This window comes from Somniosus microcephalus, chromosome 4, assembly GCF_052327205.1.
Source record: "Somniosus microcephalus isolate GS21.2 chromosome 4, FLI_Smic_1.0, whole genome shotgun sequence".
NCBI lineage: Eukaryota > Metazoa > Chordata > Chondrichthyes > Squaliformes > Somniosidae > Somniosus > Somniosus microcephalus.
Window position 1 is genome coordinate 258,372,743 of NC_140990.1, and position 27,189 is coordinate 258,399,931.

Here is a 27,189-nt window from a genome sequence, read left to right on the forward strand (position 1 = left end):
TTAGTTAGTATTTAGTTGTTAAATGAATGTTATGTACTGTTTATCTAAAAGGGGAGGAATTGTTGTGTATGTACCTTTAAGGGAATAACTGGTCTTAGACTGCAGTACCGGCAGTGACCACCCCTGTATAAAAGGCCCTAGCAGGCTTCTGTATTTCAGTCTGACATTGCCCTCCTGTTCAGTAAAGTACCTGTTAAACTGTTCTCCCGAAGTCCGTGTATTATTGAGGCGCGGACTTTACAGGTTCCTTCAGGGATGGGTAGGAGTGGTCTTGGGTTAGAATGAAAGATAATCCATCAGCTGCTGGTCCTCAGAAGTGGCTCAAAAAAGACCATATGATGTATTGTTTTTCATACCCTTGATGTATTGCCTATTGGTTTCTATTTTGTAGTCAAGTCAAGTTACAAGGGCAGTGGAACAGCTCCTTGGCTGTCATCAGACTTGCTCCATATGGAGCTACACCGTGGGTATAATTTTCAGCTTCAGTGCTCCTAGTGCACACCAGGGGTGTCTCTCAGGAAATTCCACACTTCCAGACTATGATTTCCCAACTGTTAAAATTAAGTTGAAAATTCAGAATGAGTCAGCAGTGGCCAAAACATTTAAGAAATTACAGATTGGTTACAAACTAAATCAGTTACAAAAGTGACGATATTGACTGTAAACTTTCAAAATAAGCTATTTTCCCAGCATTATCTATTGTATTTGACATTTTTAACTAGGTTCTCAATTGAATATTCTACTAATATAATAGAACCACAATTATCAGGCAATTGCCATTATCTGTCGCGGAGTATTAAATGTATATAGATGCAATTTACAATACATAACTCACCTTTAAGTGACAAGTGCTTTAAGTCACAAATACATTTAGTGGGACTTGATAGCTGTCAATTCAACTTGAAACATTGATTATTATAGTTTGGAATTGTGCCTTTTGTTGTATCAGTGGCAGATCGAAAAGATGTAATTGCATGATTTCAATATACCTTTATCTCTTTGATTCTAGGTGGCCTGTATGCAGTTTATTAACATTGTGGTCCATTCTGTAGAGGATATGAATTTCCGAGTGCATCTCCAATATGAGTTCACCAAACTAGGACTGGATGAATACCTGGATGTGGGTATTCTTTTACATAGTATCTAATGCCAGTTGTTTAACAATATTATTCACTTCCTTATCCAGAATCCATATTTTTTGTCACTACATATAACTGAATTACTTGGCTTGAGTAAGGTGGATGTCTACAGATGTGGAATATGATTTTTTTTTAATATATCTATGTTTTAGAAGTTTTAAGGTTACATTTCTTAGTGTTTTCTTCAGTTTTATTGGCTGATGTTGCCTTTACCTGGAACACTGACACAAGTCCAAATTAATCTCAATTGACCTTACCTTGGGCGGTAGGTGGAATCTCAATTCAGAAACTGTTATGAGGAGTATAATGACATGAATATTTAAGGTAACTGCTAATTCTAAAAAATCAAAATGGATTAGAAGAGGGTGTAGCAATAATTTAGTTGCCTGAAGAAGAAATGATATAGTTTACTAGGGAATGATTTAAAAGGCTGGAACTGTGTAAAGACAGCTGCTGTGAATTGATAATGTGCCACCTCCACTGTAACTTATGGTATCTTATCAATATCCTTAATTAGAAGGACTTGACCTAAAGCTTTCTGAGACTTTGGGTGTGGAGGGCAAAAAAGTGAGAAAAGGAGTAGTCTTTTAGATCCCTTCGTTTTACTCGATTGAATATGTTCTGTTTAAAGTGAAAATGTTGATACTGTTTCAAATGAAAGCATTTACACTTTTGTCCAATGCTGCAGTTCAAGCATTAATGCAACATGAGAACTGATATTCAAGAGAATCTCCCATTCCCTCTTAAATTACATAGAATGTACAGCACAGAAACAGACCATAGAATGTACAGCACAGAAACAGACCATTCAGCCCAACTGGTCCATGCTAGGATTTATGCTCCACACGAGCCTCCTCCCACACTGCGTTATCTAATCCTATCAACATACCCTTCTATTCTTTTCTCTCTCATATGTTTAACTAGCTTCCCCTTCAATGCATCTATGCTATTCGCCTCAACTACACCTTGTGGTAACAAGTTCCACATTCTAACTATTCTCTGGGTAAAGCAGTTTCTCCTGAATTTCTTATTGGATTTGTTAGTGTTTATTTTATATTTATGGCCCCCAGTTTTGGTCCCCCCCCCCCCCCCACAAGTGGAAACATCTCCTCTACGTCTACCCTATCAAACCCGTTCATAACCTTAAAGACCTCTATCAAGTCACCCCTCAGCCTTCTCTTTTCTAGAGAAAAGAGCCCCAGCCGGTTCAATCTTTCCTGATAGGTATAACCTCTCCATTCTGGTATCTTCTGTTTAAATCTTTTTCGTACCTTCTCCAGTGCCTCTATATCCTTTTTATAATATGGAGACCAGAACTGTTCACAATACTGAAAGTGTGACCGAACCAAGGTTCTATACAAGTTTAACGTAACTTCTCTGCCTTTTAATTCTATCCCTCTAGAAATTAACCCAGTGCTTTGTTTACTTTTTTTTATAGTGTTATTAATCTGTGTCACTACTGTAGTGTATGTAACCGTTCTACCTTTAAGAGAACTATTGTATGTAACCGTCCACCTTTAAGAGAACTATTTTAGGTGTTGCACTACTTTATCTTGGCTGCTGTATACTGTAATACCGGGAGTGACCACACCGGTATATAAGTGCTGTGTAAGGATTTATTGGGCAGATTCGCCCTGACCTTCGAATAGTAAAGTCCTGTTAAAGTTACTCTTGTAGTCTGTGTATTAATTCACCATATAACCCACAGACTTTACAACTACTTTTAGTGATTTGTGTATATGTATCCCTAAATTCCCTTTGTTCCTCTACCCTATTTAGACTATTGTCCAAGGAGTATGTGGCCTCCTTATTCTTCCGACCAAAATGCACCACCTCACACTTATCCATATTGAAATTCATTTGCCAATTACACGCCCATTCTGCAAGTTTATTAGTGTTTTCTTGTATTTTGTCGCAGTCTTGCTCAGTATGAACAACACCCCCCAATTTGGTGTCGTCTGCAAATTTTGAAATTGTACTTCCGCTTCCTAAGTCCAAATCATTTATGTAAATAGTGAACAACAGTGGTCCCAGCATCGATCCTTGTGGAACACCACTTCCCACCTTTTGTCAATCTGAGTAACCACCCTTAACCCCTACTCTCTGTTTTCTGTTTTGTAGCCAGTTAGCTATCCATTCTGCTACATCCTGACTCCATATGCTCTGATCTTAGTCATGACTCTACTTCACTCGACATGCTCTGACTTTAGTCATCTACTTATTATTTTATTTAAGCATTTGATTTTTTTAATTATTGAATTGTCAGTCTCGTTCACTGGAGTTAAGTAAGCCTGGTGTGAGAAATGGAAGGCCTGGAATTTGCGGTTAGCGGCGAAGCAAAGACGTTCGCTGCAGGCCCCGAAGTAAGATTCGTACAAAGATCTCGCGATCTCTGTGTCGAGAAGTACGGGTTTTCCGACGCTTAATTCAAATCAACAGAGTATAGTGGGAATCCCCTGGTGCGAGCTGTGATGTCAACAAGCTGTCTAATCAGCCAATCAAAATGCAGAATTCTCACAGACAAGGCAGTTACTAAGCTCTTAAAATTCTAACTTTATAAAAATGTTAGAGTGAGTAAAACAAAGATTGGGGCTCTCACATGAGGAAAAGGCAAACCTGAAATAAAGATGATCAAACTTATAAAAACATTTTTTTTTAAGTTTCTTAAAATTTTCATTTTCATTAAAATGGATAAATTTGACACTGCACAAAATTAAAATTAGTTTTTCAGGCCAATAACCTTTGTTTAGCAGTCAATACGCTGTTAACTCCCCAGTTACACCCCAATTCTTTGGGTCAAACTTTGTCAGTTTTCCTGATTTGAGTGATTTCACTGATTGCTGGCCCTGTGGGGGGCAGCACAGCCAGTGTTGGAGCAGTGAATGACAGACCACAACTTTGCCAAATCCCAAAGTTGCAGTCAATTTAAAGGCGGAATGACGGTGAACGCTGCCAGTTCGCCGTCATCCAGACCGCAAATTCTGGGCTGAAATATTTACGTTGGTGAGACCTGGGTTGCATTATTGGGGCAGAGTAGAAGAAGCTTTATTCTAAATCTAACATGCTGCACCTGAGCTAGGAGTGATTAATAATGACACGGGATGCCAAAAGTAGAAAATGTCTTATTCTCTGGCACCGAGTCCCTCCCAAAAATATAAATTCAGTACAGTACATGGTAAAACCTGAGGAGAGGGAATAGTGCAGAATACAAATCGTACTAGCGACTTGTTACATAATCTTATTCCAATAACGCTTTTTTAATAGAAACATTGGCCTAGAAATTCAGTATAGCCACTTTTGGGGCGGTAAAGTCGGGCGGCCGCTAAAGTTTGCGCCCGGCGCAAAGTCGAGCCCCCTTCGCCGATATTCAGTTGCATCGCCCTAAGAGGTTGCTGCTGCGCTAAAACAGGCGATGCACGACTATCATTAGGCGCTAAGCCGGCAGCCCGGGGCGCTAACACCGGAAGTTGGGCGCAGGGCAGGTGCGGCGAGCTGCTGATTGCCGGCAGACACTCTGGCTCCGGTGAGCTCTTAAAGGGGGAGGGTGGATTTGTTTTTTTGACAGGCCGAGACTAGTGTATTTGTGCTTTTGGGGAGGGCTTCTCTCCAACACTTTGTTGTTGTTGTTGTTCCTCCACCTCCTCGTCGTCGTCGTCTTTTCTACTGCAGGAGTGCCCTTTAATTTGCGCTCCCCGCGGCCCGCCTCGGCTGTGTACCGTTCCACTTCACAGTTGTTCGGGCCGCCAGGCGCACAATGGGGCAGCGCGAGTGAAGTTCCGGTTCCGGGCGCACAAAGGACGCTGCACGACGAAATGACGTCATGATCTGCGCGCGCAGATGAGCGCGCGCAATGACTTTGCGCCGGCGCTAAATGTCTACTGAAGTTGGGGCGAGGCGCAGATCGCGCTGCGCCCGGGCGCTAAGCGCCTAGCGCTCGAGATCTACTCCTCCTAAGGCGCTAACGGCTGGCGCAGCCAACTGAATTTCTAGGCCATTAGATCCTCTATTTTAAGGTAGCTTGTTAACTTGATATAAATTCTGATGTTGAGTAAATGTCTTTATTTTTTAGAAACTGAAAAATACAGAGAGTGACAAACTGCAGGTGCAGATTCAGGCCTACTTGGACAACGTGTTCGATGTAGGCGCATTACTGGAAGATGCTGAAACCAAGAATGCTGCCTTGGAGAGGGTGGAGGAACTGGAAGAAAACATTTCTCATGTAATCAATCAATGCTTTAAATTTTCAATAAGAGCTGCAATGCCCAGTCGATGTAGTAAAGCACACTGCATTTAGTGATTAACTGTAACTACAAAATAATTAGTTGTGTTATTTTCCTTTAAATATTGGGAAATAATTTCAGGATAAAATGGTTAAGCCAGGTCAGGATAAAAAAGGATTAGATCATTATTGCTAGAATATAATCCAATGGGTTTGATTGATACAGAAAGCCATTATAAGTAGACATCTGTGATGTTGTTATAGCTCTGATAGATTGTGTGACTCTGCAGGACTTCAAAGTACATTGTGTAGAGCAGATTGGCCTGCCAGTGCTGTCGGATATAGTTGCGAGTTGCTGTGTTCACTGGACAAATTTTTAAAAAGCTATTCATCTTATTTGGCACTCTAAAATAATCATAACCAGGCTGCACCTGTACTGTCAGTCAAGTGTCTTGAAACCTTAATTCGCTGTTTGTGAGATCTTGCTGTGCCCAAATGGGCTGCTGCATTTGCTCACCAGACAGCAGTGACTGCATTTCAAAAGTAACTAATTGGCTGTGAAGGACGTGATGAGGGGCAGTATAAATGCAAGTTTGTTTGTTCATACTTCTCTCCTTTTGTATTTCAGTTTTTATTGCCATTCTTTCCTTCGTCTTCATCTCCTTAGAGCATTGACTCCTTGTTGGGGTACAGTACCATGAGTGCCGGGTGCCTTTTGGTGCCTCGCCTAAGTGACTGCTATTTCTATTTGAGCCTTGGTGGTGAGTGCTATTCAACTGCTAGGCAGGGTGCTGTTGCAGCTGAGTCCCATCTTGCCCTTACCTAATGCCTGCACATGAATATACTTCCACAGGAGGTCACTGGATAACAATCTGGAACTGGAACCCAGGCAGATTTCCCCCTGACTAACTATAATTGTAGTACCCCTACTGTCACCCCAGCTGAGATCAACTAACTCCCTACATTCTGGAGACCAAACCTGACTCTGGGATCTTCCTGCTCTGTATGGTTAAGCTACTTATTGACCAGAATAGTTGAGCTATTGGAAAAGCAGCCTGAATTTTAATTTTGTTGGACACAATACGAAAGTGCACAAAGCAGGACTAATGTGTCAAATTTCTAATTTCAGTTGTCAGAAAAGTTGCAAGATACTGAAAATGAAGCAATGGAAAAAATTGTGGAACTGGAAAAACAGCTAATGCAAAGAAACAAAGAACTGGAAGTTATAAGAGTAAGTTTGTAAAGGCTTCTTTGCAGGTGTAAGACAAGATGGGGTTGAAACTGGTCTTGGGCAGTAGCAGGAATTGGGCTCATAGTGAATCAGCAGCTCGTTTCATGGAAAAGAAAAACAGGCAGCCGATTCGCTACTGACAATGACTAATTTCTCTCCTAACCAGTAAAGCATGGTCTTGATCAGCCATTAAATATCCCAAAAACTGAGTTCAGGACATAATCCATGCTTTATCAAACACATCCTCCAACTTCCAAAGAGCAACACTACAATAGATCCATATTAAATGTAAAAAAACATATATTTACATAAATAATACATATTACGTATTTATTTCAAATTTTATATAATTTTACATCAATTTCTTCGCTCTTTTCAATGAGCAGAAATGTCATGGGCGATCTACTAGTGTGCATTTCTTCTCTGTCACACCTCTGTCGCAATTGGGGGGAAAAAAGGTATAAATAAACCAGAACCAAAATATCTGCAGCCTCTTAATCGACTTAGTCATAGAGTTATACAGCACAGAAAGAGGCCCTTCGGCTCATCGTGTCTACGCTGGCCATCAAGCCCTGTCTATTCTAATCCCATTTTCCAGCACTTGGTCCGTAGCCTTGTATGCTATGGCATTTCAAGTGCTCATCTAAATGCTTATTGAATGTTGTGAGGGTTCCTGCCTCTACCACCCTTTCAGGCAGTGAGTTCCAGATTCCAACCACCCTCTGAGTGAAAAGGTTTTTCCTTAAACCCCCTCTAAACCTCCAGCCCCTTACCTTGAAACTATGCCCCCTGGTTATTGACCCCTCTACTAAGGGGAAAAGTTCCTATCTACCCTATCTATGCCCCTCATAATTTTGTACACCTCAATCAGGTCCCCCTCAGCCTTCTCTGCTCTAAGGAAAACAACCCCAGCCTGTCCAGTCTCTCTTCATAGCTGAAGGGCTCCAGCCCAGGTAACATCCTGGTGAATCTCCTCTGCACCCTCTCCAATGCAATCACATCCTTCCTATAGTGTGGCGACCAGAACTACACACAGTATTCCAGCTGTGGCCTAACTAGCGTTTTGTACAGCTCCATCATAACCTCCCTGCTCTTGCCTTCATTAGCCAAGGCATAGAATATAAGTATCCCATATGCCTTTTTAACCACCTTATCTACCTGTCCTGCTGCCTTCAGGGATCTATGTACATGCACACCAAGGTCCCTATGATCCTCTGTCCTTCCTAGGGTCCTACCATTCAGTGTGTATTCCCTTGCCTTTTTAGTCCTCCCAAAATGCATCACCTCACACTTTTCAGGGTTAAATTCCATTTGCCACTGTTCTGCCCATCTGACCAACCCGTCTATATCGTCCTGTAGCCTGAGGCTTCCCTCCTCGCTATTTACCACTCCACCAATTTTCGTGTCATCTGCGAACTTACTGATCATACCTCCTACATTCATATCTAAATCATTAATGTACACTACAAACAGCAAGGGACCCAGCACCGATCCCTGCGGTACACCACTGGACACAGGCTTCTGTATGAACTCACCTAGCATTCGTTTCGCAGCAGCCTTTTAGGTGGCCTTTGTATTAACCCAGTGTTTACGTAACAGCAATTAAACATTGTATTGTTAAAATGGAACACACCTACACTTTTATAGTGATACTGACCTTATTTTGGGATTCTTTAACTTATTATGAGTGGCTAGATACATGAAAAAGAGAAATTTGCTGTATAAATATGCATTTCCAGTCCTTCGCACTTCAAGTGTTGCACTCAAATTTGAATGGCATAGTTCAAAAAAAGTTTAAAGAAGTAATCTAAATAGCAATTAAAATTGAACTCACCCAGTACTTCTTCAGTGATTAGACTTTATGACCATAATAATACATTCTGACGAACATGACATAACACTCCTGTACTTACAATAGTCCATTGTTTGACTTATTATGAGCAATGTTTAAATATATTTTGACCTGGAGGCTGAAGTTACCAAGCAATGTAAACTTGCTCTCTGACCTCAAGATTTGGCTATTTAGAACTGTGGTCTTGAAGGCACAGGCTGGGTAAGTAACTGAATATGACAACAATGTTCTGAACCTGAGATCACTTGCAAGCACTGTTGCTGCAAATTTGTTAACCCACAAATGCTCTTTCTCTCACTCACACTTTCTATCTCTTTAACTTTATCTCAATCTCCCTCTGTCAGAAGGTTGTTCCCACTCGAGAGACTTGAGCATGTAATCTAGGCTCGCATTTCACTGTAATACTGAGGGAGTGCTGGACTGTCTATTAGATGAGACATTAAACCGAGGCCTCATCTGCCCTATGAAGTAGACATAAAAGATTCCTGCTGCTCTTTGAAGGTGTGCAAGCTAGTTCTCCCAGTGTCCTGGCCAACATTTATCTCTCAATCAAATCACTAAAACAGTTTACAGTATTTGGTCATTCATCTCATTGCTATTTGTGGGACTTTGTGCACAAATTTACTGCTATATTTCCCTACATTACAATAATGATCACAGTTTAAAAGTACTTCTTTGGCTGTGAATCGCTTTGGGGCATCCTGAGGTTGTGAAAGGTATACAAATGCAAGGTCTTTCTTTCTACGCAAACTATTGCTGCACTCTGATGAAGAGCTGTAATTCCTATGTGATTGTGCACCAGTCCTTAACTCAATCCTAAAAAGCTTGAATTATCGAGGCTGATTACAAGCCAGTGCTGCCAGCAACAAAAAAAACCTTATGGTCCTGAGACTGATTACATACCAATACTGCTCACATTCACAATAAGCTTTTGTTGGTTACTAACACCAGTTATGTACCACTGCCACAGTCACAAAAAGCTTGTGACCTAAGCTGATTTCCTGAACTTTAGTTAAACTTTAATTTATTGCACTCTTCAGGTTTCTTCAGGCTGTAAGCGTGACCTGAACCTGACCCTTTACAAACTTGCTGCCACAGACCAGAACGTAGTGAAGCTTATGCTATAAGTGCCTTGCATTTCCAGTGTGTGTCAAGAATGGGAAGCCAGGTGGAAATGGTGCTGTTATGAATGATTCATGATTTGAGTTTGGAGCATTTGGCTAAATTAGCATTTTCCTTTTGTTTTTTGAGGGTATGAACTTGTCTTTTTTGGTTAGTTTTCCCTCCCCCCCCCCCCCCCCCCCCCTCCCTTTTTATTCTGATATCCCCAGACCATGCAAGCAAATGACTTGCTCCAGGGCTTCTGAAAATGCCATTTAAGCTACACCAGTGGGTATTTCAGAGATGACTTTTCCGTCTGAGCTTCAATCACTGTGGGTTCATGCTTAACCTAGTGACACCCGAATAAGTTCTTATCCTGCACCAACACTTTAGAGTCATTGGCCCAGAATTTGAGGTCAGCGGCGAAGCGAAGGCGTTCGCCGCAGGCCCCGAAGTAAGCTTCGCACAAAAGATCTCTCAATCTCTGTCTTGAAGTTCGGGTTTTCCAACATTAATTTCAAATCAGTATAGTGGGAATCCCCTAGTACGAGCTGCTGTGACGTCAACAAGCTGTCTAAGCAGCCAATCAACACACAGAATTCTCACAGACAGCGGACAAGGCCTTTGGTAAGCTCTTAAAATTCCAACTTTTTAAAAATGTTACAGCAAAACAAAGATTGGGGCTCTCACATGGGGAAAAGGCAAACCTGAAATAAAGATGAATTCTTTTTTTAATCTTAAAAATGTAAATTTTTATTAAAATGGATAAATTTGACATTGCACAAAATTTAAATTAGTTTTTCAGGCCCATAACCTTTGTTTAGCAGTCAGTACGTTGTTAATACCCCAGTTACAGCTAATCCCTTTGGGTCTAACTTTTAGTGGGGAATTTAACAGCGTAATTACTGGGGAAGAGCCGAAGTTTTCGTCCGTTTCCCTGATTTGAGTGATTTCACAGATTGCCAGCTCTGTGTCGGGGTGGGTGGGGCACAGCGCAGCCCGTGTCGGAGCAGTGAATGACAGACTGCAACTTTTGCATGCGCCAAATCCTGAAGTTGTGATCAGTTTCAAAGGCACAATGATGGTGAATGCTGCCAGTTCGCCGTCCTCCGAACCGCAAATTCCGGGCCAATGTAAAATTGGAGGATGTCTCGATAATTAAGAATAGGTGCAGAATTTCGGTTTGCTTCATAATATGTGGAGGGAAGGGGGAGGTGGGAAGAGTCCAAAAAAAGTGCATGTGAGTACAAATCTTCTTTGTGAGTGATTTAGAGAGTAAGATTTTTCCGTGGGTCATATTTTATACTTTATTCCCCTCTCCCTTCCCAGGAGGTTTACAAAGATACCAATACCCAGGTTCACACGCTGCGGAGAATGATCAAAGAGAAGGAGGAGACCATACAAAGACATAACCATCTAGAGAAAAAGATTCATGAACTAGAGAAACAGGGTTCTATCAAAGTCCAGAAGAAAGGAGATGGTGACATTGCCATTCTACCAGTTTTGTCTTCTGCGGTGCTGTCCCCAGGTGCAGAGCACGTATCTAGCATTTATACAGGACCACCACTTGAAGCATCAGGAATGCCAATGCCTCCCCTTCCCCAACCTCCTCCATGCCCGTCTGGTCCAGGTAAGGCATTACTCAGATTGGCTTCTAAATTAGGTACAGAATATGTCACTGGGGATTAAATGTGTTATGATTCTGTGACCCTGGCTGGCATGGCAGCAACCATGTTGCTATTTTAGTGAGAAAATAATCTTAACTTTTTATTGTAATAGTTTAAATCTATGAATATCCCTTGTATGGGTGTGGCCCTGGAGAAGGATATTAGTAGCAGTAAAAATGACTGGAAGGACAACATGAACACAATGAAAATAATAGTACTCAATCTAGACCCCCCACTCACCACTGGTAAGATTTCCCCCCCCCCCGGTATTAAGTTGAAGTTTTCTGATGTAAGCCGGGAGTTTTAGAACTAACTCATAGCAGTGTGTTTAATGTGTATTTTGTGATTACCTATGTAGGTAGCTTTGTCTGAAATCCGATAATTGTTTAACCGTTATCCCGTGAAAAAATAAAATATTTGCAGGACTGACATAATAGCATTTATGACTTTTCTGAAAGCTGAACACAACTTTTGTTTTTGTATTTTGGCAGTACCAAATGGGCCAGTGGCGGTCCCATCATCACACCCACTTCCCCCTCCTCCGCCACCACCACCGCCTCCAACTGCAACCACAGAAGCTCTGCCTGCTCCTCCACCACCACCACCTCCACCGCCGCCGCCAGCAGCTCCTCCATTGCCTGGGACAGCCCCGACTCTCATTTTTAACCCTGGCTTAGCAGGTAACATAATGGTATACCATCACAACGTGTTTCACAGATACCTAGTGTACAGGTGATGAGATACAAATTGTTCATTTCATGAGCTCAGGAAATACGGTTACTATGCTTTGGGTTCTAAAAAATGGATTGGTTTATTAGGAAGGTAAAAAGGAATACTTGGCAACATCAGGAGTTTGAATACTGGACCCAGACAACATTATGACAGTAAATTATAGAAACTAGTGTCCTCTGTAGTGTGTGTTTGTTATTTCATTTGTGACTTGGCGCGCAGTTGCGGAGGGGCGGTGGTGGAATCCCGGGGACATGACAGTCCTGCCAAATTTAGCAGCAGGACACCTCATTATCGTTGTTTTTCTTTCTGTTTCCCGCCCGTGTGGGGGTTTAATATCGGCCCCTATAAGTTAGACAGATGAATAAGGTGACTACATACAGGAAGAGGAAAGTTACGAATGGTTGGCCATTGGGATTTGTATTTTCCATTCTCCCCATATCACAATCCTGATGTCGGGCTGCCTGTGACGGCGGGCGGGGGGTGGGGTGGGGGTGAAGACGTAGAAAGAAAACACAAATGCAGGAGGTTCAAGAGTGACATTCACCCCTCTGATTCTGGAAATGATTTGCAATCCAGAAAGAAACTTAAAAAAAAATGAATTGATGGAGGAAAGGAGAAGGAAAAATAATGGGGGTGGGGAGAGAGGAAACCTCTCAGAAGAATCTGCTTTAGCAGCATTTATTCAAGTTGGAAGCCTCCTATTTAGTATAAAGACTCAGAATCACAATGAATGCTGAAGATAATATTCGTGTTTCAAAGACTAAAGTTTATAATTTAATAGTAAATCATTCCAACTGCTAAAAATAGTTGTGTCAGAAATTATGTTACAGTGCAATGAGTAGAGAATTATTACAATATGCAGTTTTGGTTATAACTCTCAAGGGTGCATTGAAAGAGAAAAGGGAATGAAGAAATAAAGACAGAAAAGGGAGACAAAATGGTGGCAGAAATTAAATGATCATAACAAAGCATCATCAAGCAATTTTAAAATAACATCCTACGATGCTTTTGGATTTTAAAAGATAAACCTCCTTTTAACCTCTGATTGAGTTGGAATTGGGTAACGTGGCTGCCTCATTGTGACCAGTTAATGATATATCAGCTGTAAAATCAATGACCTATACAGTGTATCAGTGAGGTTGCATCAATCACATGCCCTAGCTCTGCATTATAATTGGCTTATGGTAACAATAATATTAATAAGATCAATCAATAAATGCCATGACAAATATGTGAACGTTGCAAAGTTACTGTGGCCCATTTAGATTAGAAGTTCCATCTGTGGCAAAGTGGTGCAATAAATTTCCTATGCTATTTTCACCAGTGAGAATGCTTGCCAATGATAAATGATTTCTGCTATTCCTTGCACACTATTTAATGACTTCACCACTGCTAACTCATCTTTCTTTATCTACCCTATCTGCTTCCATACAAGAGGGACCAATCAAGCTGTTCTGTAGGTTTCTTTATGCTGTACATCACACTGTGTCTTTCAAGCAGTGATATGTATTGTTGACTGTGGTTCTTTCAGTGCATATTACTAAACAAAAATAAAACACAACAGTTTATCTTGGCATAATGGAATTCTATGTTTTCGTACACTAGTTTATCTCGCCTACTTGAAAAAAATGTTAATGATAAATTTCATAACTAACTTTTTTTCCAATGGACTTGATTTTTTATGAAAGATTCCAAGAGTTGGTCCAGTTGGATGAATCAGTGTATATAACACAAGTACATGTTAAAACATATACATTTGTTTGTTATTTTAAGAACTGAGGTGAATCCGTTCATATATGTAAGGTAATAATCAGGTTGTGTGGCTGTGATGATCAAATTCTACATGGTGTTCTCATTCACAGACTCAAACGATTTCAGGTATTTTGGCTTTGTATATCGTGGATTGAGCTCTGAAAATTCTAAATTGCACTGAAAGATATCATGCCTTGCAATATTTCTCCTGTTTGTCCTGGTTATTGCATGCTCCAAGTTGAAACACTTGATTGTGGTATTTTAATACAATGAGTATGTGCGTTCCATTTGAGCGTCTCCATTCTTAATCATGGAGTTAGATGACATAACTGCAGTCTGCGCACTGCAGACCATCTTAAATGAGACTTAAATTGTGAATTCAAATGACAGGAAATGGAAACTTGCTCTTGCAAGTGCAAAGTTCTGATTTTTGAATAATGTATTGAATACTTTGTCAATTCACACATGGTTCTAATATTATCCCTGACTAGGAGCTAACTCAGTGCACATTTACCAGTGCAGTTTTCTCAGATCTGTGAAGTTCAGTAATCTGAGAGAAGTTAATGATTTAGTCAATGCTGAAACTGACCATAAAAATATTTGGAATAATTTAGTTTGCTCTTAGCCTGTAACTCTAAATCTGACTGGCTGGCTAAAAAGAGTTAATATTTAAAATAATTTGCGCTGTTACCTGTTAATCCCCAGCCGTTTTTTGAAGTGATGACAGTGGGGAAAACAATAAAAACAAATTTGCTATTTTACTGCACTGCCTGCTCATGTGCTCACTAATAGGGCCTCTAAATGTCTTTTCATGATTAATGTGTAATGCCTAAGGTATAGTAAAAAATATATTACTTTTCATGCTGTAATTTGGATCACAGATAATGCAAACTCTGTTAATTTTGTAATTGCATGAGGATTGGCTTATGGCAAGTGCAGTTAACACTTGTACAAAATTGAGTTTAGTATGTTATGCATGCTGTAAGTGATGAGGAACAATATCTAAACCATTTTTTGTGCAGCTGTGAAGATCAAGAAACCTATCAAGACAAAATTCCGTATGCCAGTCTTCAACTGGGTGGCATTGAAGCCCAATCAGATCAATGGCACTGTCTTCAATGACATTGATGATGAGAGAATCCTGGAGGTACATTTTAAGCTTTATATTGTCACATAAGGATAAATATTACATTGAGACTTATTAGATATTTAAAATCATGATCACTATTTTGTGTTTATATTGTGTTTTGAGCATCTCAGCACTACTACACTTGGATATATGTACAAATTTTAATTTACAGGAACTAAATGTAGATGAGTTTGAAGAAATATTTAAAACAAAAGCCCAGGGGCCAGCCATGGATATTGTTTCAAGTAGACAAAAGGTGATCCAAAAGGGATCGAACAAAGTGACATTGCTGGAACCCAACAGAGCCAAGAACCTTGCCATCACTTTGCGAAAGGCAGGAAAAACCACTGATGAAATATGCAAGGCTATCCAAATGTGAGTAATTGAAGTCTCTCCGGCAATCAAGATTTTTACAGCCTTTGTTTGGAGAGGAGGTTATTTAGTTTTGCTCCATTTTCACTTGTCTGTTATATTTCCAACATATACACAACTTAATTAGTAATTAAACAGCAAAGGAAGGAAAACATTGGTGGGAGTTGTGTATAGGCCACCAAACAGTAGTGGTAATGTAGGGCACAGTATCAATCAAGAAATTAGAAGTGCATGTAATAAGGGCAATACGGTAATCATGGGGGACTTTAATCTACATATTGACTGGACAAATCAAATTACCACTAATGGTGTGGAGGACGAATTCTTGGAATGCATGCGAGATGGCTTCCTGGATCAGTATGTGGAGGAACCAACCAGGGAACAGGCTATTCTGGATCTGGTACTGTGTAATGAGAAAGGGCTAATCAGTAATCTTGTGGTAAAGGGGCCTTTAGGGACACGTGACCATAATATGATTGAATTTTACATTAAGTTTGAGAGTGATGTAGTCCAATCTGAAACTAAGGTCTTCAATCTAAACAGAGGAAACTACAAGGGTATGAGGGACAAGTTGCCCATGGTAGATTGGGAGACTACACTAAAAGGTATGAAGGTGGGCACACAATGGCTAACATTCAAGGAAATAATGCATAATTTGCAACAAACATATATTCCTCTAGGGCATAAAAACCCAAAAGGAAAAGTGATCCAACCATGGCTAACAAAAGAAATTAAAGCTAGTATTTAGTCAAAGGAGGAAGCTTATAAAGTTGCCAGAAAAAGCGGTCAGCCTGAGGATTGGGATCTTTTTAGAAATCAGCAAAGGGGGACCAAGAAATTGATAAAGGGAAAATGGAATATGAGCATAAACTAGCGAAAAATATAAAAACAGATTGTAAAAGCTTCTATAGGTATGTGAAAAGGAAAAGACTGGCGAAGGTAAATGTAGGTCCTTTACAGTCAGAGACGGGAGAATTTATAATGGGGAATGAGGAAATGGCAGAGAAATTAAATAAATACTTTGTTTCTGTCTTCACAGAGGAAGACATAAAAAACCTCTCAGAAATACAAGAAAACCAAGGGTGTGGCGAGAATGAGGAACTTAAAGAAATTATTATTAGTAAAAAAACAGTACTAGCTAAAAGTCAATAAATCCCAAGGACCGGATGACCTACATCCTAGGGTTTTGAAAGAGGTGGCCATTGGGATAGTGGACGCATTGGTTGTCATCTTCCAAAATTCTATAGATTCTGGAACGGTTCCTGCAGATTGGAGGATAGCAAATGTAACCCCGCTATTTAAGAAGAGGGAGAGAGAAAACGGGGAACTACAGACCTGTTAGCCTCACATCAGTAGTTGGGAAAATGCTGGAATCTATTATAAATGATGCAATAACTGGGCACTTAGAAACTAATAGTAAGATTGGGCAGAGTAAACATGGATTTATGAAAGGGAACTCCTGTTTGACAAACCTATTGGAGTTCTTTGAGGAAGTAACTAGTGGAGTAGACAAAGGGGAACCGGTAGATGTTGTGTATTTGGATTTTCAGAAGGCCTTCCATAAGGTCCCACATAAGAGGTTGGTGAACAAAATTAAGGCACATGGAATTGGGGGTAATATACTAGCATAGATTAATAATTGGTTAACAGACAGAGAACAAAGAGTAGGGATAAACTGATCTTTTTCAGGATGACAGGCTGTGACTAGTGGGGTACCGCAAGGATCGGTGCTTGGGCCCCAGCTATTCACAATCTATATCAATGATTTGGATGAGGGGACTAAATGTAACATTTCCAAATTTGCTGATGATACAAAGCTAGGCATCAGTGTCAGTTGTGAAGAGGCTTCAGGGGGATCTCAACAGGCTCAGTGAGTGGGCAAGAACATGGCAGATGGAATATAAATGTGAAGTTATCCATTTTGGTAGAAAAACAGAAAGGCAGAGTATTTCCTAAATGGTGAAAGATTGGGGAAAGCAGATGCTCAAAGGGACCTGGGTGTCCTTGTACATGAGTCACTGAAAGTGAATGTGCAGGTGCAGCAAGCCATTAGGAAGGCAAACGGTATGCTGGCCTTCATTACAAGAGGATTTGAGTACAGGAGTAAAGAAGTCTTACTCCAATTATATAAGGCCTTGGTGAGACCACACCTGGCGTACTGTGTACAATCTTGGTCTCCTTACCTAAGGAAGGATATACTTGCCATAGAGGGAGTGCAACGAAGGTTCACGAAATTGATTCCTGGGATGGCGGGACTGTCGTACGAGAAGAGATTGAGTAAACTAGGCCTGTATTCTCTTGAATTCAGAAGAATGAGAGGGGATCTCATTGAAACATACAAAATTATTACAGGGCTTGATAGGGTGGATGCTGGGAGAATGTTTTCCGTGGCTGGGGAGTCTAGAACCAGGGGCCACAGCCTCAGGATAAAGGGTAGGCCATTCAAGACTGAGATGAGCAGACATTTTTTCACACAGAGGATGGTGAATCTTTGGAATTCTCTACCCCAGAGGGCTGTGGAGGCTCAGTCATTGGGTATATTCAAAACAGAAGTCGATGGATTTCTGACTAGTAAGGGCATCAAGGGATATGGCGATAGGGCCGGTGAATGGAGCTGAGGCAGAAGATCAACCATGATCTCATTGAATGGCGGAGCAGGCTCGAAGGGCCGAATGGCCTACTCCTGCTCCTATTTCTTATGTTCTTAATTGTACAGTTTTGCCAAAGACTCTACGAATAGGCTCCTCCAATGGCACAAAAGGTTTATCCAGTGAGTAGCTGTGAGATAGCACCCCAGCAAGGAATCAATGCCCGGAGGTCAGGACAGGAGAGAGGAAAATTGGGAAGGGAAAAAACTGAAAAAAGATTTTGCCAATAGTATATTCAGACTCAACGTGTTTCTCTGAAAAATAAAAAGTTTTTAATTATTATGGCATTGTATGTTGTTTACTGAAAAGGAATATATATTAATCATAATTTATGTTAGAACTAATATTTCTTTGGTTTGCATTAGATTTGACCTAAAAACATTACCCGTGGACTTTGTTGAGTGCCTGATGAGGTTCTTGCCAACAGAAAATGAAGTTAAGGTTCTGAGACAGTATGAAAGAGAGAGGAAGCCATTGGAGAATTTAACAGATGAAGACCGGTTCATGGTGCAGTTTAGTAAGGTTGAAAGACTGATGCAGAGGATGACCATTATGGCATTCATCGGAAACTTTACAGAGAGTGTTCAGATGTTGACACCAGTAAGTACCTGTCACTGTTGCAATCTAAATTATGAACTGGTTCAAAGATTTATCTTTGTTCCATTAAGTTCAAGGGGTGCAGACTTAAACGTATAAACTTAAACTGGTGCACAACCAGTTTAGCCAGTCATCGGCAGATCTGGCTGGACCACATCGAGAACTGCTCACCTCTGTCAAAACTGCTCACTACTCCAGGATCATCCTGGAATGCAAAGGTAACCTGCGGCTTCTTTCCTCCACTACCAGCCATCTCCTTAAACCCTTTTCCTCTTCCCTCTCCCCTTCAACAACAAATGCAAGTAGCTTATGGACTTCTTTGTTACGAAGATTGTGGCCATCTGTTCAGCTATCTCTTCTGCATCCCTTCCCATTGCCCACCAAGCCATGCTTCCCTCAAGGTTCCTTCCTGCTCTAACCCTGAACCCCCATCTTTCTCTGGTTCTCTCTGATCTCTCCTCACATCCTCTCTGAGCTCATCTTGTCTATGGGACCCACCTCCTGTTGTCTCAACCTTATTCCAACTAAACTGCTGACCACTCAGTTTCCCATCCTGGCACTCATGCTAGCTGATATTATAAATTGCCTCTCCTTGGGTACTGTCCCTCTTCCTTTAAAATCTGCCATCATCACCCGCTCCTCAAAAAAGCCCACCCATGACCCTCTCTGTCCTTGCACACTACCATCCCCATCTCCAAACTCCTTTCCTCTCCAAAGTCCTGGAAAGTCTTGTCGCCTCCCAAATCTATGCCCATTTTTACCGCACAATTCTCCAATCAGGGTTCAACCTCTGCCACAATACTGAAATGGCCCTGATCAAAGTCACAGATGACATCCTATGTGACTGTGACCATGGTGCATTATCCATCCTCATCCTTCTCGACCTGTCTGCAGCTTTTGACACGATCGATCATACCATCCACCTCCATCGCCCCATCTCCGTTGTCCAGCTGAGTAGGACTGCTCTTGCCTGGTTCCACTCTTAAGTATCTAGCCGTAACCAGAGAATCTCCTGCAATGGCATCTCTTCCCGCTCCATATTGTTACCTATAGAGTCACCCAACAATCTAATCTTGACCCCTCCTATTTCTCAGCTACATGCTGCCCCTCAGCAAAGTCATCCAAAGATATGACATGAGGTTCCACGTGTACGCTGATGACACCCAGCTCGACCTCACCACCACCTCTCTTGACCCCCCCACTGCCTCTAATTTGTCACGCTGCTTGTCCAACATCCAGTCCTGGATGAGCCGCAAATTTCTCCAATTAAATATTGGGACGATCGAAACAAACTCCGTTCTGTCGCCACCGATTCCTCCGTTCCCTGGACACTGTCTCAGGCTGGACCAGACTGGTCACAACTTTTTGTGACATATTTGGCCCTAAGTTAAGCTTATGATCCCATATCCTCTCCCTCACAAAGACTGCCATCTTCCACCCTCCATAAACTCTGCTGCCCTTATCCTAACCCGCACGTAGTCCCACTCACCCAGCACCCCTGTGTTTGCTAACCTACATTGGCTCTCGGTCCACTAACGCCTTGATTTTAGAATTCTCATCCTCATATTCAAATCCCTCCAAGGCCTCACACCTCTCTATTGCTGTAACTTCCTCCATCAACTATGTGTTCCTCCAACTCTAGCCTCTTGTGCACCCCCCGCCCCCACTCTTTGCCCCATCGTTGGTGGCCCTTCTTCCAGCCGTCGAGGAATTCCCTATCTAAACCTCGCCAACTCTCCTCCTATAAGAGCCTCCTTAAAACCTAGTTCTTTCACCAAGCTGTTAGTCACCCCTCCTAATATCAGTGTCAGTTTCTGTCTTATTACGCTGTGAGGTGCTTTGGGACGTTTTCCTACATTAAAGGCACTATATGAATGCAAGTTGTTGTTGGAATAGTTTTTTAAATGTATGTAAGCAGAACCCTTTTTTATTAAAAATAATCGTGTTCTTGATAAATAAGACACATAGAAAACAATGATCTGTCCCGTGCTTGCAATTTTATTACCTTTATTTTTATAGTGGTTCTCGGCTCAGTTCCCAATTTGCTTTTAGTATTTTCCTCATCTATCTGGCCTAATGCCTGGAGCAAAGATTGGGACCACATGGCGAGCTCCTAAGCTATCGCCAATGCCACCTGCGATCAACATGTGTGATTGTCCCTCTAATGTTGGGCTTTCTTCCGCTAGAAGACGATGTAACCTCTGAAAAGTGACTTGATGTAACTCAGATTGGGAATCAGGACTCGACCCCGAGTCTGAACTGCACTGTGGCGCAGCATTCTAATATTAACCCTCAAATATCCACGCTGTCCCTGTATTTGAATCAGTTAGTTCATTTTCTGATCCCAAACTTCTATAGCACTGCACATTGGAATGATTAAACAGGCTACAATGAAACTGGTCCATAATATCCAACTTTGGGATAGACTTAGTTATTCCCTAATAAAGCTTGAAATCTAGTTTTGTATCACTGATTTGAGATCAGATGGTCATGGTCAGAAGATTAAGTCTTAAACTATCTTGAAATCCAGAATGATTATTAAATAATCTTTAAATTGAGGAGCGAAGTGAATTTTTCTTCTCTCCTTCTCTGCCAGTTATCTCTGCTGCCCATTACTGCTGAAAGCATCTTACTGGAGTATGATTCCTCAGGCACTGGTCAACCTGTGATACATCACTGAAGTGAACGTTCTTCATGTGTTAACTTTAACAATGTGCAAGCTATTCAACCTTGGACGGCATCACAAATGAGACCAATCCTGTCATCAGTAACTACCAGTGGGTGTCTTTGGATGGCAAGCAGGGGTGGGAGCCCTGAGTGATTTTTCCCCTCCTTAATCTCGGGGTGCTGGATCGTACCTCTACCATGGCTGAGAGGAGCTAAATTGGCACAGATTGGGATTGCATTTGAGACTTTTTTGATCTGTATGCCTCAGCTACTCTGCCTCAAACAGCTATGCAGCCAAAGTGAACTTTTCAAAGTAAAGCTTGCTAGATGTGTATGTAAAATGTATATATCTTTGGATTTTTATTAGGGAAAATTGTATAGGTAAATATTCATATGGCTTGTACATAGGAAATGCAGAATTAAAACTACGGATCAGCAATTACATCTTGATATTCTTATAGTAGTCCAAAAAAGCAATGAATAAGAATGCAGTTCATTTCCTAACCTCGGCTAATCATTAACATTCATTGTTTTTGATTTAGCAACTCCATGCTATAATAGCAGCATCCGTATCAATAAAATCATCTCAAAAACTGAAGAAAATACTGGAGGTAAGTAGCAATTATCTTAATGTCTGACAGTATAAATATGCCCTGGATACAAATAGAACTGACATTCTTGCAAATAGGGTTTCTTTCCAACCATTCTTTTAAAACTTAAAGATTCATATATAAAATAAAATATTTTTATTAACAGATCTCCCATGGTGTTGTTAATGGTGAGTTGGAAGTTATGTTGTTTAATAACAATAAGGGTGTCATTGTAAAAGTGTGATTGGGGGTGAAATGTTACAGGAAATGTTATACTTGCAGGAAATACATGCCATATGCAAGACTTTTAATACATAGAGTCCTGCATTTAGTGGCCCAGATATTCCGATCCCTACGGGGGTGTACGAGCTGTGTACCCACCCGTAGGGACATCGGAAATGCCGGTTTCAGGCATGCACAGCGCATGAGCTGAAAACCGGCATTTTTGATCTGTCCAGAATGGTCTTGACAGAGCCTCCGGCTGCCCTGGAGAAGGGCCTCTGCGGGCGGATAGTTCCGCTTTTTGGAGACCCTCCGCCCGCAGAAAACCCTTACAATTCTTACGCCTGGACAGGTCTTCCTGTCAAATGTATGAAGGGAGATTCCCTTCTGTGATTGGCTCCCCATGGCCCACGTGATTCCAGGGACGCTGTGAACTCCATGCGCCCCTGGGATACGTAGGCCCTGCACACTCCAAGTTTGGTGAGGCCCAGAAGCGGAAGCGTGTGCGACCTGGGAGCCCTCATAAAGGGCGTAGATTTTTCCAGATCTCGGGCCTCTGCCCGCGGGAGGCCTGCGATCGGAAAATACGGGCCAGTGTGCCTCCATCAGACATCATGGGCAGAATTTTCTGGGGAGTCAGCGGGTGCTATCGGTGGCGAGTTGGGTGAGAATTTTTTTTTTTTCCACAGCGGATTGGGAACCCGCTGTCAACCCACCGCCACGCGCCTTTCCCAAGTGTCGGGTATGTCAGAGCTGAGCAGATCCAACATGTAGCGGTGGGGAAGGCACTTGAAATCATTAGTGGCTTGTTTACAGCCACTTAATAATGCTTTTTTCCCAGCTTTTTGATGTTGACAGGTCGCCCACCGGTTTCACACTGTGCTTAGACCTCGTCTGTGAAGCTGAGGCGGGAGGTCACTTGCCGTTGTTTCAGCTGATGAGTTGACAGCTTCAAATATCAAGTCAAAGCTCCCAGCTGATTGAGAAATGTTCCCTTAGCCACTAGTTTCTGTAAACTGCATTTCCACTACAGATTCAGAATGCTGCAAATCTTTACACAAGTCTCCATCCAGTCTGACCTCATTACCTCTCCCACCATTGACAGATCGCTTCTGTCATCTCTACTTCACCTGCCATCTATTCCATCAGCATCGGTGCCCTTGAAACTATCTCACCTTGGTCCTAAGAATCCCACTACGATCAGCCCCAACACCAGCAGCACCAACAACAACACCAACCTTCTCCGCAATCAACTGATGCTGCACAGGACAGAGGGCATCAGCACCCGACCACATTGCTGCCCGGGACGCCAGGGATGGCCTCACCATGGCCAGGTTTACTTCACTTGAAGCTGTACACCCTGACTGTCAAATGATGTGCCAGGTTGGCACCACCCCACACCAACACCATAAAGCATCCCTACAATGCCCAAGTCATTCCTTTCACACTCATCACCATTGCGGGGAGTACCCTTATGTCTCACCATTCACTGCAACTCACTAAGCCATTTCAAAAGGTGCACACACATCTGTCCAAGAACGCAAAGTGTTGAAAATAAAGATGTTTGACAGCACATTAACAGAAACTTCACATGAACATTGGCTAAAACACACAAGTGTCTACCCTTGTGTGTTGTTAGTTGGTGTGATTGGACTAGGATGAGGGTGAGTCTGAGGGGTGGCTAGTGAGATGGAGAAGTGATAGTGTAGATAGAGAGGGATGGGTGGAGGTGCAAGGTAAGTTGGTGTGAGTAAGGATGTGCAGGAGTAGGGTAGGGAAGGCAGAGTGATGGGGATGTGATGAGTGGCACAGCAGGATGAGGTTGAGTGTGGCTTTGCAGTAACGTTTCGTGATCTACTGAGATCATTGAAAGGTCTGCGTCACTGCAGCCTGGTCCTCCTGACGACATCCCCGCTTGTGTCCTCCTGTGCAATGTGCAACCGGGCTGCGTTTGAGGGAGTCATGGGAAAGCCTGGGTGCAACCCTGCACCTTTGAGCAGTGCTTGTCAGTGTTTGCAGCACCTCAATGCTGTAGAACACTGACAGCACAAATGTCAAAATCAATTTGCGCAGGGTCCCTTCAAGGAAACCGGCTGATGACGCGTCATCAAATGGTGTCATCAGACCCGCTTCCTTCAGTTGGCCGGGAAACGTGCTGGGCGGTTTAACAAGCCCAATCGGGGGGGGAAATTATTCTACACAGCGGGCTGGAGCCAGCATCGAGGCTGGGACCCGCCACCAACATTGCCCACCACGGACCCGCCGAGGTTGGTAAAATCCAGCCTCATGCTTCAGAATGTCAAAAAGACAGTCATTTCCTGTTACTTGTTTTCTGACCTTGATAACCTGGCTTCTTCCTGCACCCCCACCCCCCCCAATGCCCCCACCCCAAGGATAACATTTACAAGTAGCTGCCAATCTACAGAAACTTCCTTCTACAATTAGCCTCAGCATATGACTACTTTAGATCACTTTTCCACAAGGAGTATCTAAGCAGTGGCCTTAGAGGGACCAGTCAATTTTAACATCGCTCCACCTTAGCAGCTGAACATGACAGTGTGCTCCAAATCTAAACTACACATGAATGTCATAGAAGATGGTGTAGTTATATATTATAAGACTTGCCTATAAGTCTTAAATGTATTCATAGTAAAAATAATCTGTCACAGTTTTTTGATTGGCTCAAATTTCCAGAGCTAATCTAAAAAAGATTTTGCCACTGTCTACTTACTTCACTGTTACTCACCTCATCTCTCTCAAACTTCTAACATATCTGCTGACTCACTATGAGCAATGCCAAGGGAAATCTACTCATGATTGTTTAAAAATGCCAATATTCACGGAGTTAGAGAATTATTGTTTTGGATTTACTTGGAAGTGAATTTTAAAGGCTAGACTGATGCAGTACTCAAAACTCTGCTTTATCTCTGATATTTAAGGAGAAAGTTTCAGCAGCTGAAGAATCCTGCTGTATTATAAGATTATGTGAATTTGGACAGTTCAGGCCAATAAAAATTGAATAGTAACTGTGAATTTAGTGTTAAAATTATGGAACATTGAAATAAAACCCATTTGTCACTAACTGAATATCAAATGGATGAAATGGTGCCCATCACCAGATGTACTGCAAAAGTGTTAATTATTCACAATAATATCACCAGCAAGTCATATATATCACAAGTTTCCAATTTATCCAACTCTGTCAATGGCTATTAATTTAATTTTTCTAACCTTCTGTAGATAATTTTGGCTCTTGGCAACTACATGAACAGCAGTAAGAGGGGAGCAGTGTATGGATTTAAGCTGCAGAGTTTAGACCTGGTAAGAGATCCACATTATAAACTTGTAGTAAATATACAACTTATAAATGAAAATGCATTATAAATTTAACTGTATGCAAGATTAATCAATATATTAAACTGCTTGAGCCTAATTATTCTTTTCCTTTGGTAGCTTTTAGACACTAAGTCAACAGATCGCAAACAAACCTTATTACATTACATTGCAAATGTCATCAAAGAAAAATATCCTGATGTATCCCTCTTCTACAATGAACTCCACTATGTGGAGAAAGCAGCAGCAGGTAACCGTGGACCTTTCTCTTAAAGGAAATAGACTGCAGCAAATATTGCTAAGTCTGCAGAAGGTTTTTATTTGTTCTCTTTTCGGTATCTGAGGCTGAACAGGTAGAAAAGTGAACTGTTCCCAGAGCTTCCCCAGTAGTGGTGTTGAACTAGCCACTGGGATGTGCACAAGAGCAGGCTGAGCTAACTATATCTCGACACTTAGCTAATTATCTTTTACCTCCTTCCCTTCCTCTGGGAAGGAGTTTAGTGCTTGGTTGTTGCTTCATTTTGATCACAGGACCAGGGCAGAAATTTGCTGTCTGGGGAGTCATGTGGAAATTTACATCCTATCTCTCTGCATTACAACACAATGAAGGCCCCAAAATGGGATGATCCTGTACATGTCAAAACATACTAGACTTTAAAAAAAAAAAATGAAGATCAATTATATTGTTGTGTGATACATGGGTGGCATGCTTATTGCATGCTGTTTAGGAAATTCTGTATCAGCAAGTCAGTTTTATTGTTGATTTTACAACCTGGGGGGATTTTCAGGTGCATTTCAGATTCAATTTTTAGCATGAACAACCAGGCAAGCATTGGACCCAAAATAGGCCCGATTAAATTTGGAGGAAAATCAATAAAGAAAATCAGTTTTTATTTGGAAATTTACCAAGAAAACAAATTAGGTATAAAAAAAAAAAGCTTTTAAGGTCGATACTACAGTAGGCAAGAACAGCTGGTCTTTGTGGGGCCACTAATCTATTTCTGCCAGAAGTTAAGCACAATGTAACCTGTCTATACACTCATTTATCTCATTAAAACAGAACTTCTCCACGTTAAAGTTTTTAATATTCTCTCCAGTAAAAGTTTTTTTGTGTGTACAAAATAACACATAATGAATGAATAAAAAATAATTTTTCATTTAACCTCATGATATGGAGGGGAATAAACACCAATAAGTAGAATTAGACAGTGACCAAATCAACAGTTTTTAAAAAATTAATTTTTTAGTCCAAGTTAATTATTAATTGGAGGGGGGGGGGGAGGGTGGGGATGAGAATTATCACCAATGGAAACCTGGAACAAAGCAGACACAAGGTTCTCTTAACAAAAGAGAAAATACCCATTTCTACTTGATAACCTCTTTGGCCAGGAACCAGTCTATGAATTGAACTTGAACACTTATTGCTGCTTAAATCTGAACTCCTCTCAAGTCTTTCAGACAGTTCTCTCTTGAAAAACTTTGGTACTGAAAATCAAGTCCTGTGATGAGTGTGCACCACATTTATGATGTGATTGCACTGATAATGTCACAAATATGATGCATACACATCTCATGGCTCAGTTTTCAGCATGAAGACCAGGCAGAATTTGGGGGTTTTAATTGCATAATTGGGAGAGGTTTTTTTTTAAACGAATTCAACAATAGCAGCAAGTTGCATTTATATTGTGCCTTTAATGTGGAAAAACTCCCAAGGTGCTTTGCAGAGGTCTGAGGGAAATGATACCACACCAAGAAAGAGATTAGCAAGAGTGATGAAAAGTTTGGTTGAAGAGGTGGTTTTAAGGAGTGTCTTAAAGAGGAGAAAGAAGGTAGAGGGGCTTAGGGAGGGAATAGGACCACATCCAATAAATCCAGGAAGTTCTGGTGGAAATCAATTTTTTAAAACTGACTTTAACTGATATTTTACAAATACTTCAT

At 41.4% G+C, this 27,189-nt stretch overlaps 1 protein-coding gene across 8 annotated transcripts in view; it reads left to right on the plus strand.

Annotated features, from left to right (window-relative positions):
• The window catches only part of LOC147120410 (formin-like protein 2), a 375,571-nt gene that overhangs the window by 327,220 nt on the left and 21,162 nt on the right, over positions 1 to 27,189 (plus strand). For 5 of the 8 annotated variants that reach the window (XM_085986300.1, XM_085986294.1, XM_085986293.1 and 2 more), the window contains exons 11-22: positions 1,010 to 1,120; positions 5,209 to 5,358; positions 6,488 to 6,589; positions 10,872 to 11,172; positions 11,701 to 11,889; positions 13,377 to 13,397; positions 14,716 to 14,840; positions 14,995 to 15,197; positions 18,208 to 18,442; positions 21,649 to 21,717; positions 25,159 to 25,239; positions 25,372 to 25,501. In XM_085986300.1, the coding sequence (XP_085842426.1) occupies positions 1,010 to 1,120; positions 5,209 to 5,358; positions 6,488 to 6,589; positions 10,872 to 11,172; positions 11,701 to 11,889; positions 13,377 to 13,397; positions 14,716 to 14,840; positions 14,995 to 15,197; positions 18,208 to 18,442; positions 21,649 to 21,717; positions 25,159 to 25,239; positions 25,372 to 25,501 (1,717 nt within the window). The remainder of the gene's footprint in view (positions 1 to 1,009; positions 1,121 to 5,208; positions 5,359 to 6,487; positions 6,590 to 10,871; positions 11,173 to 11,700; positions 11,890 to 13,376; positions 13,398 to 14,715; positions 14,841 to 14,994; positions 15,198 to 18,207; positions 18,443 to 21,648; positions 21,718 to 25,158; positions 25,240 to 25,371; positions 25,502 to 27,189) is intronic. The other 3 variants (XM_085986298.1, XM_085986297.1, XM_085986299.1) reach the window with 1 other exon arrangement.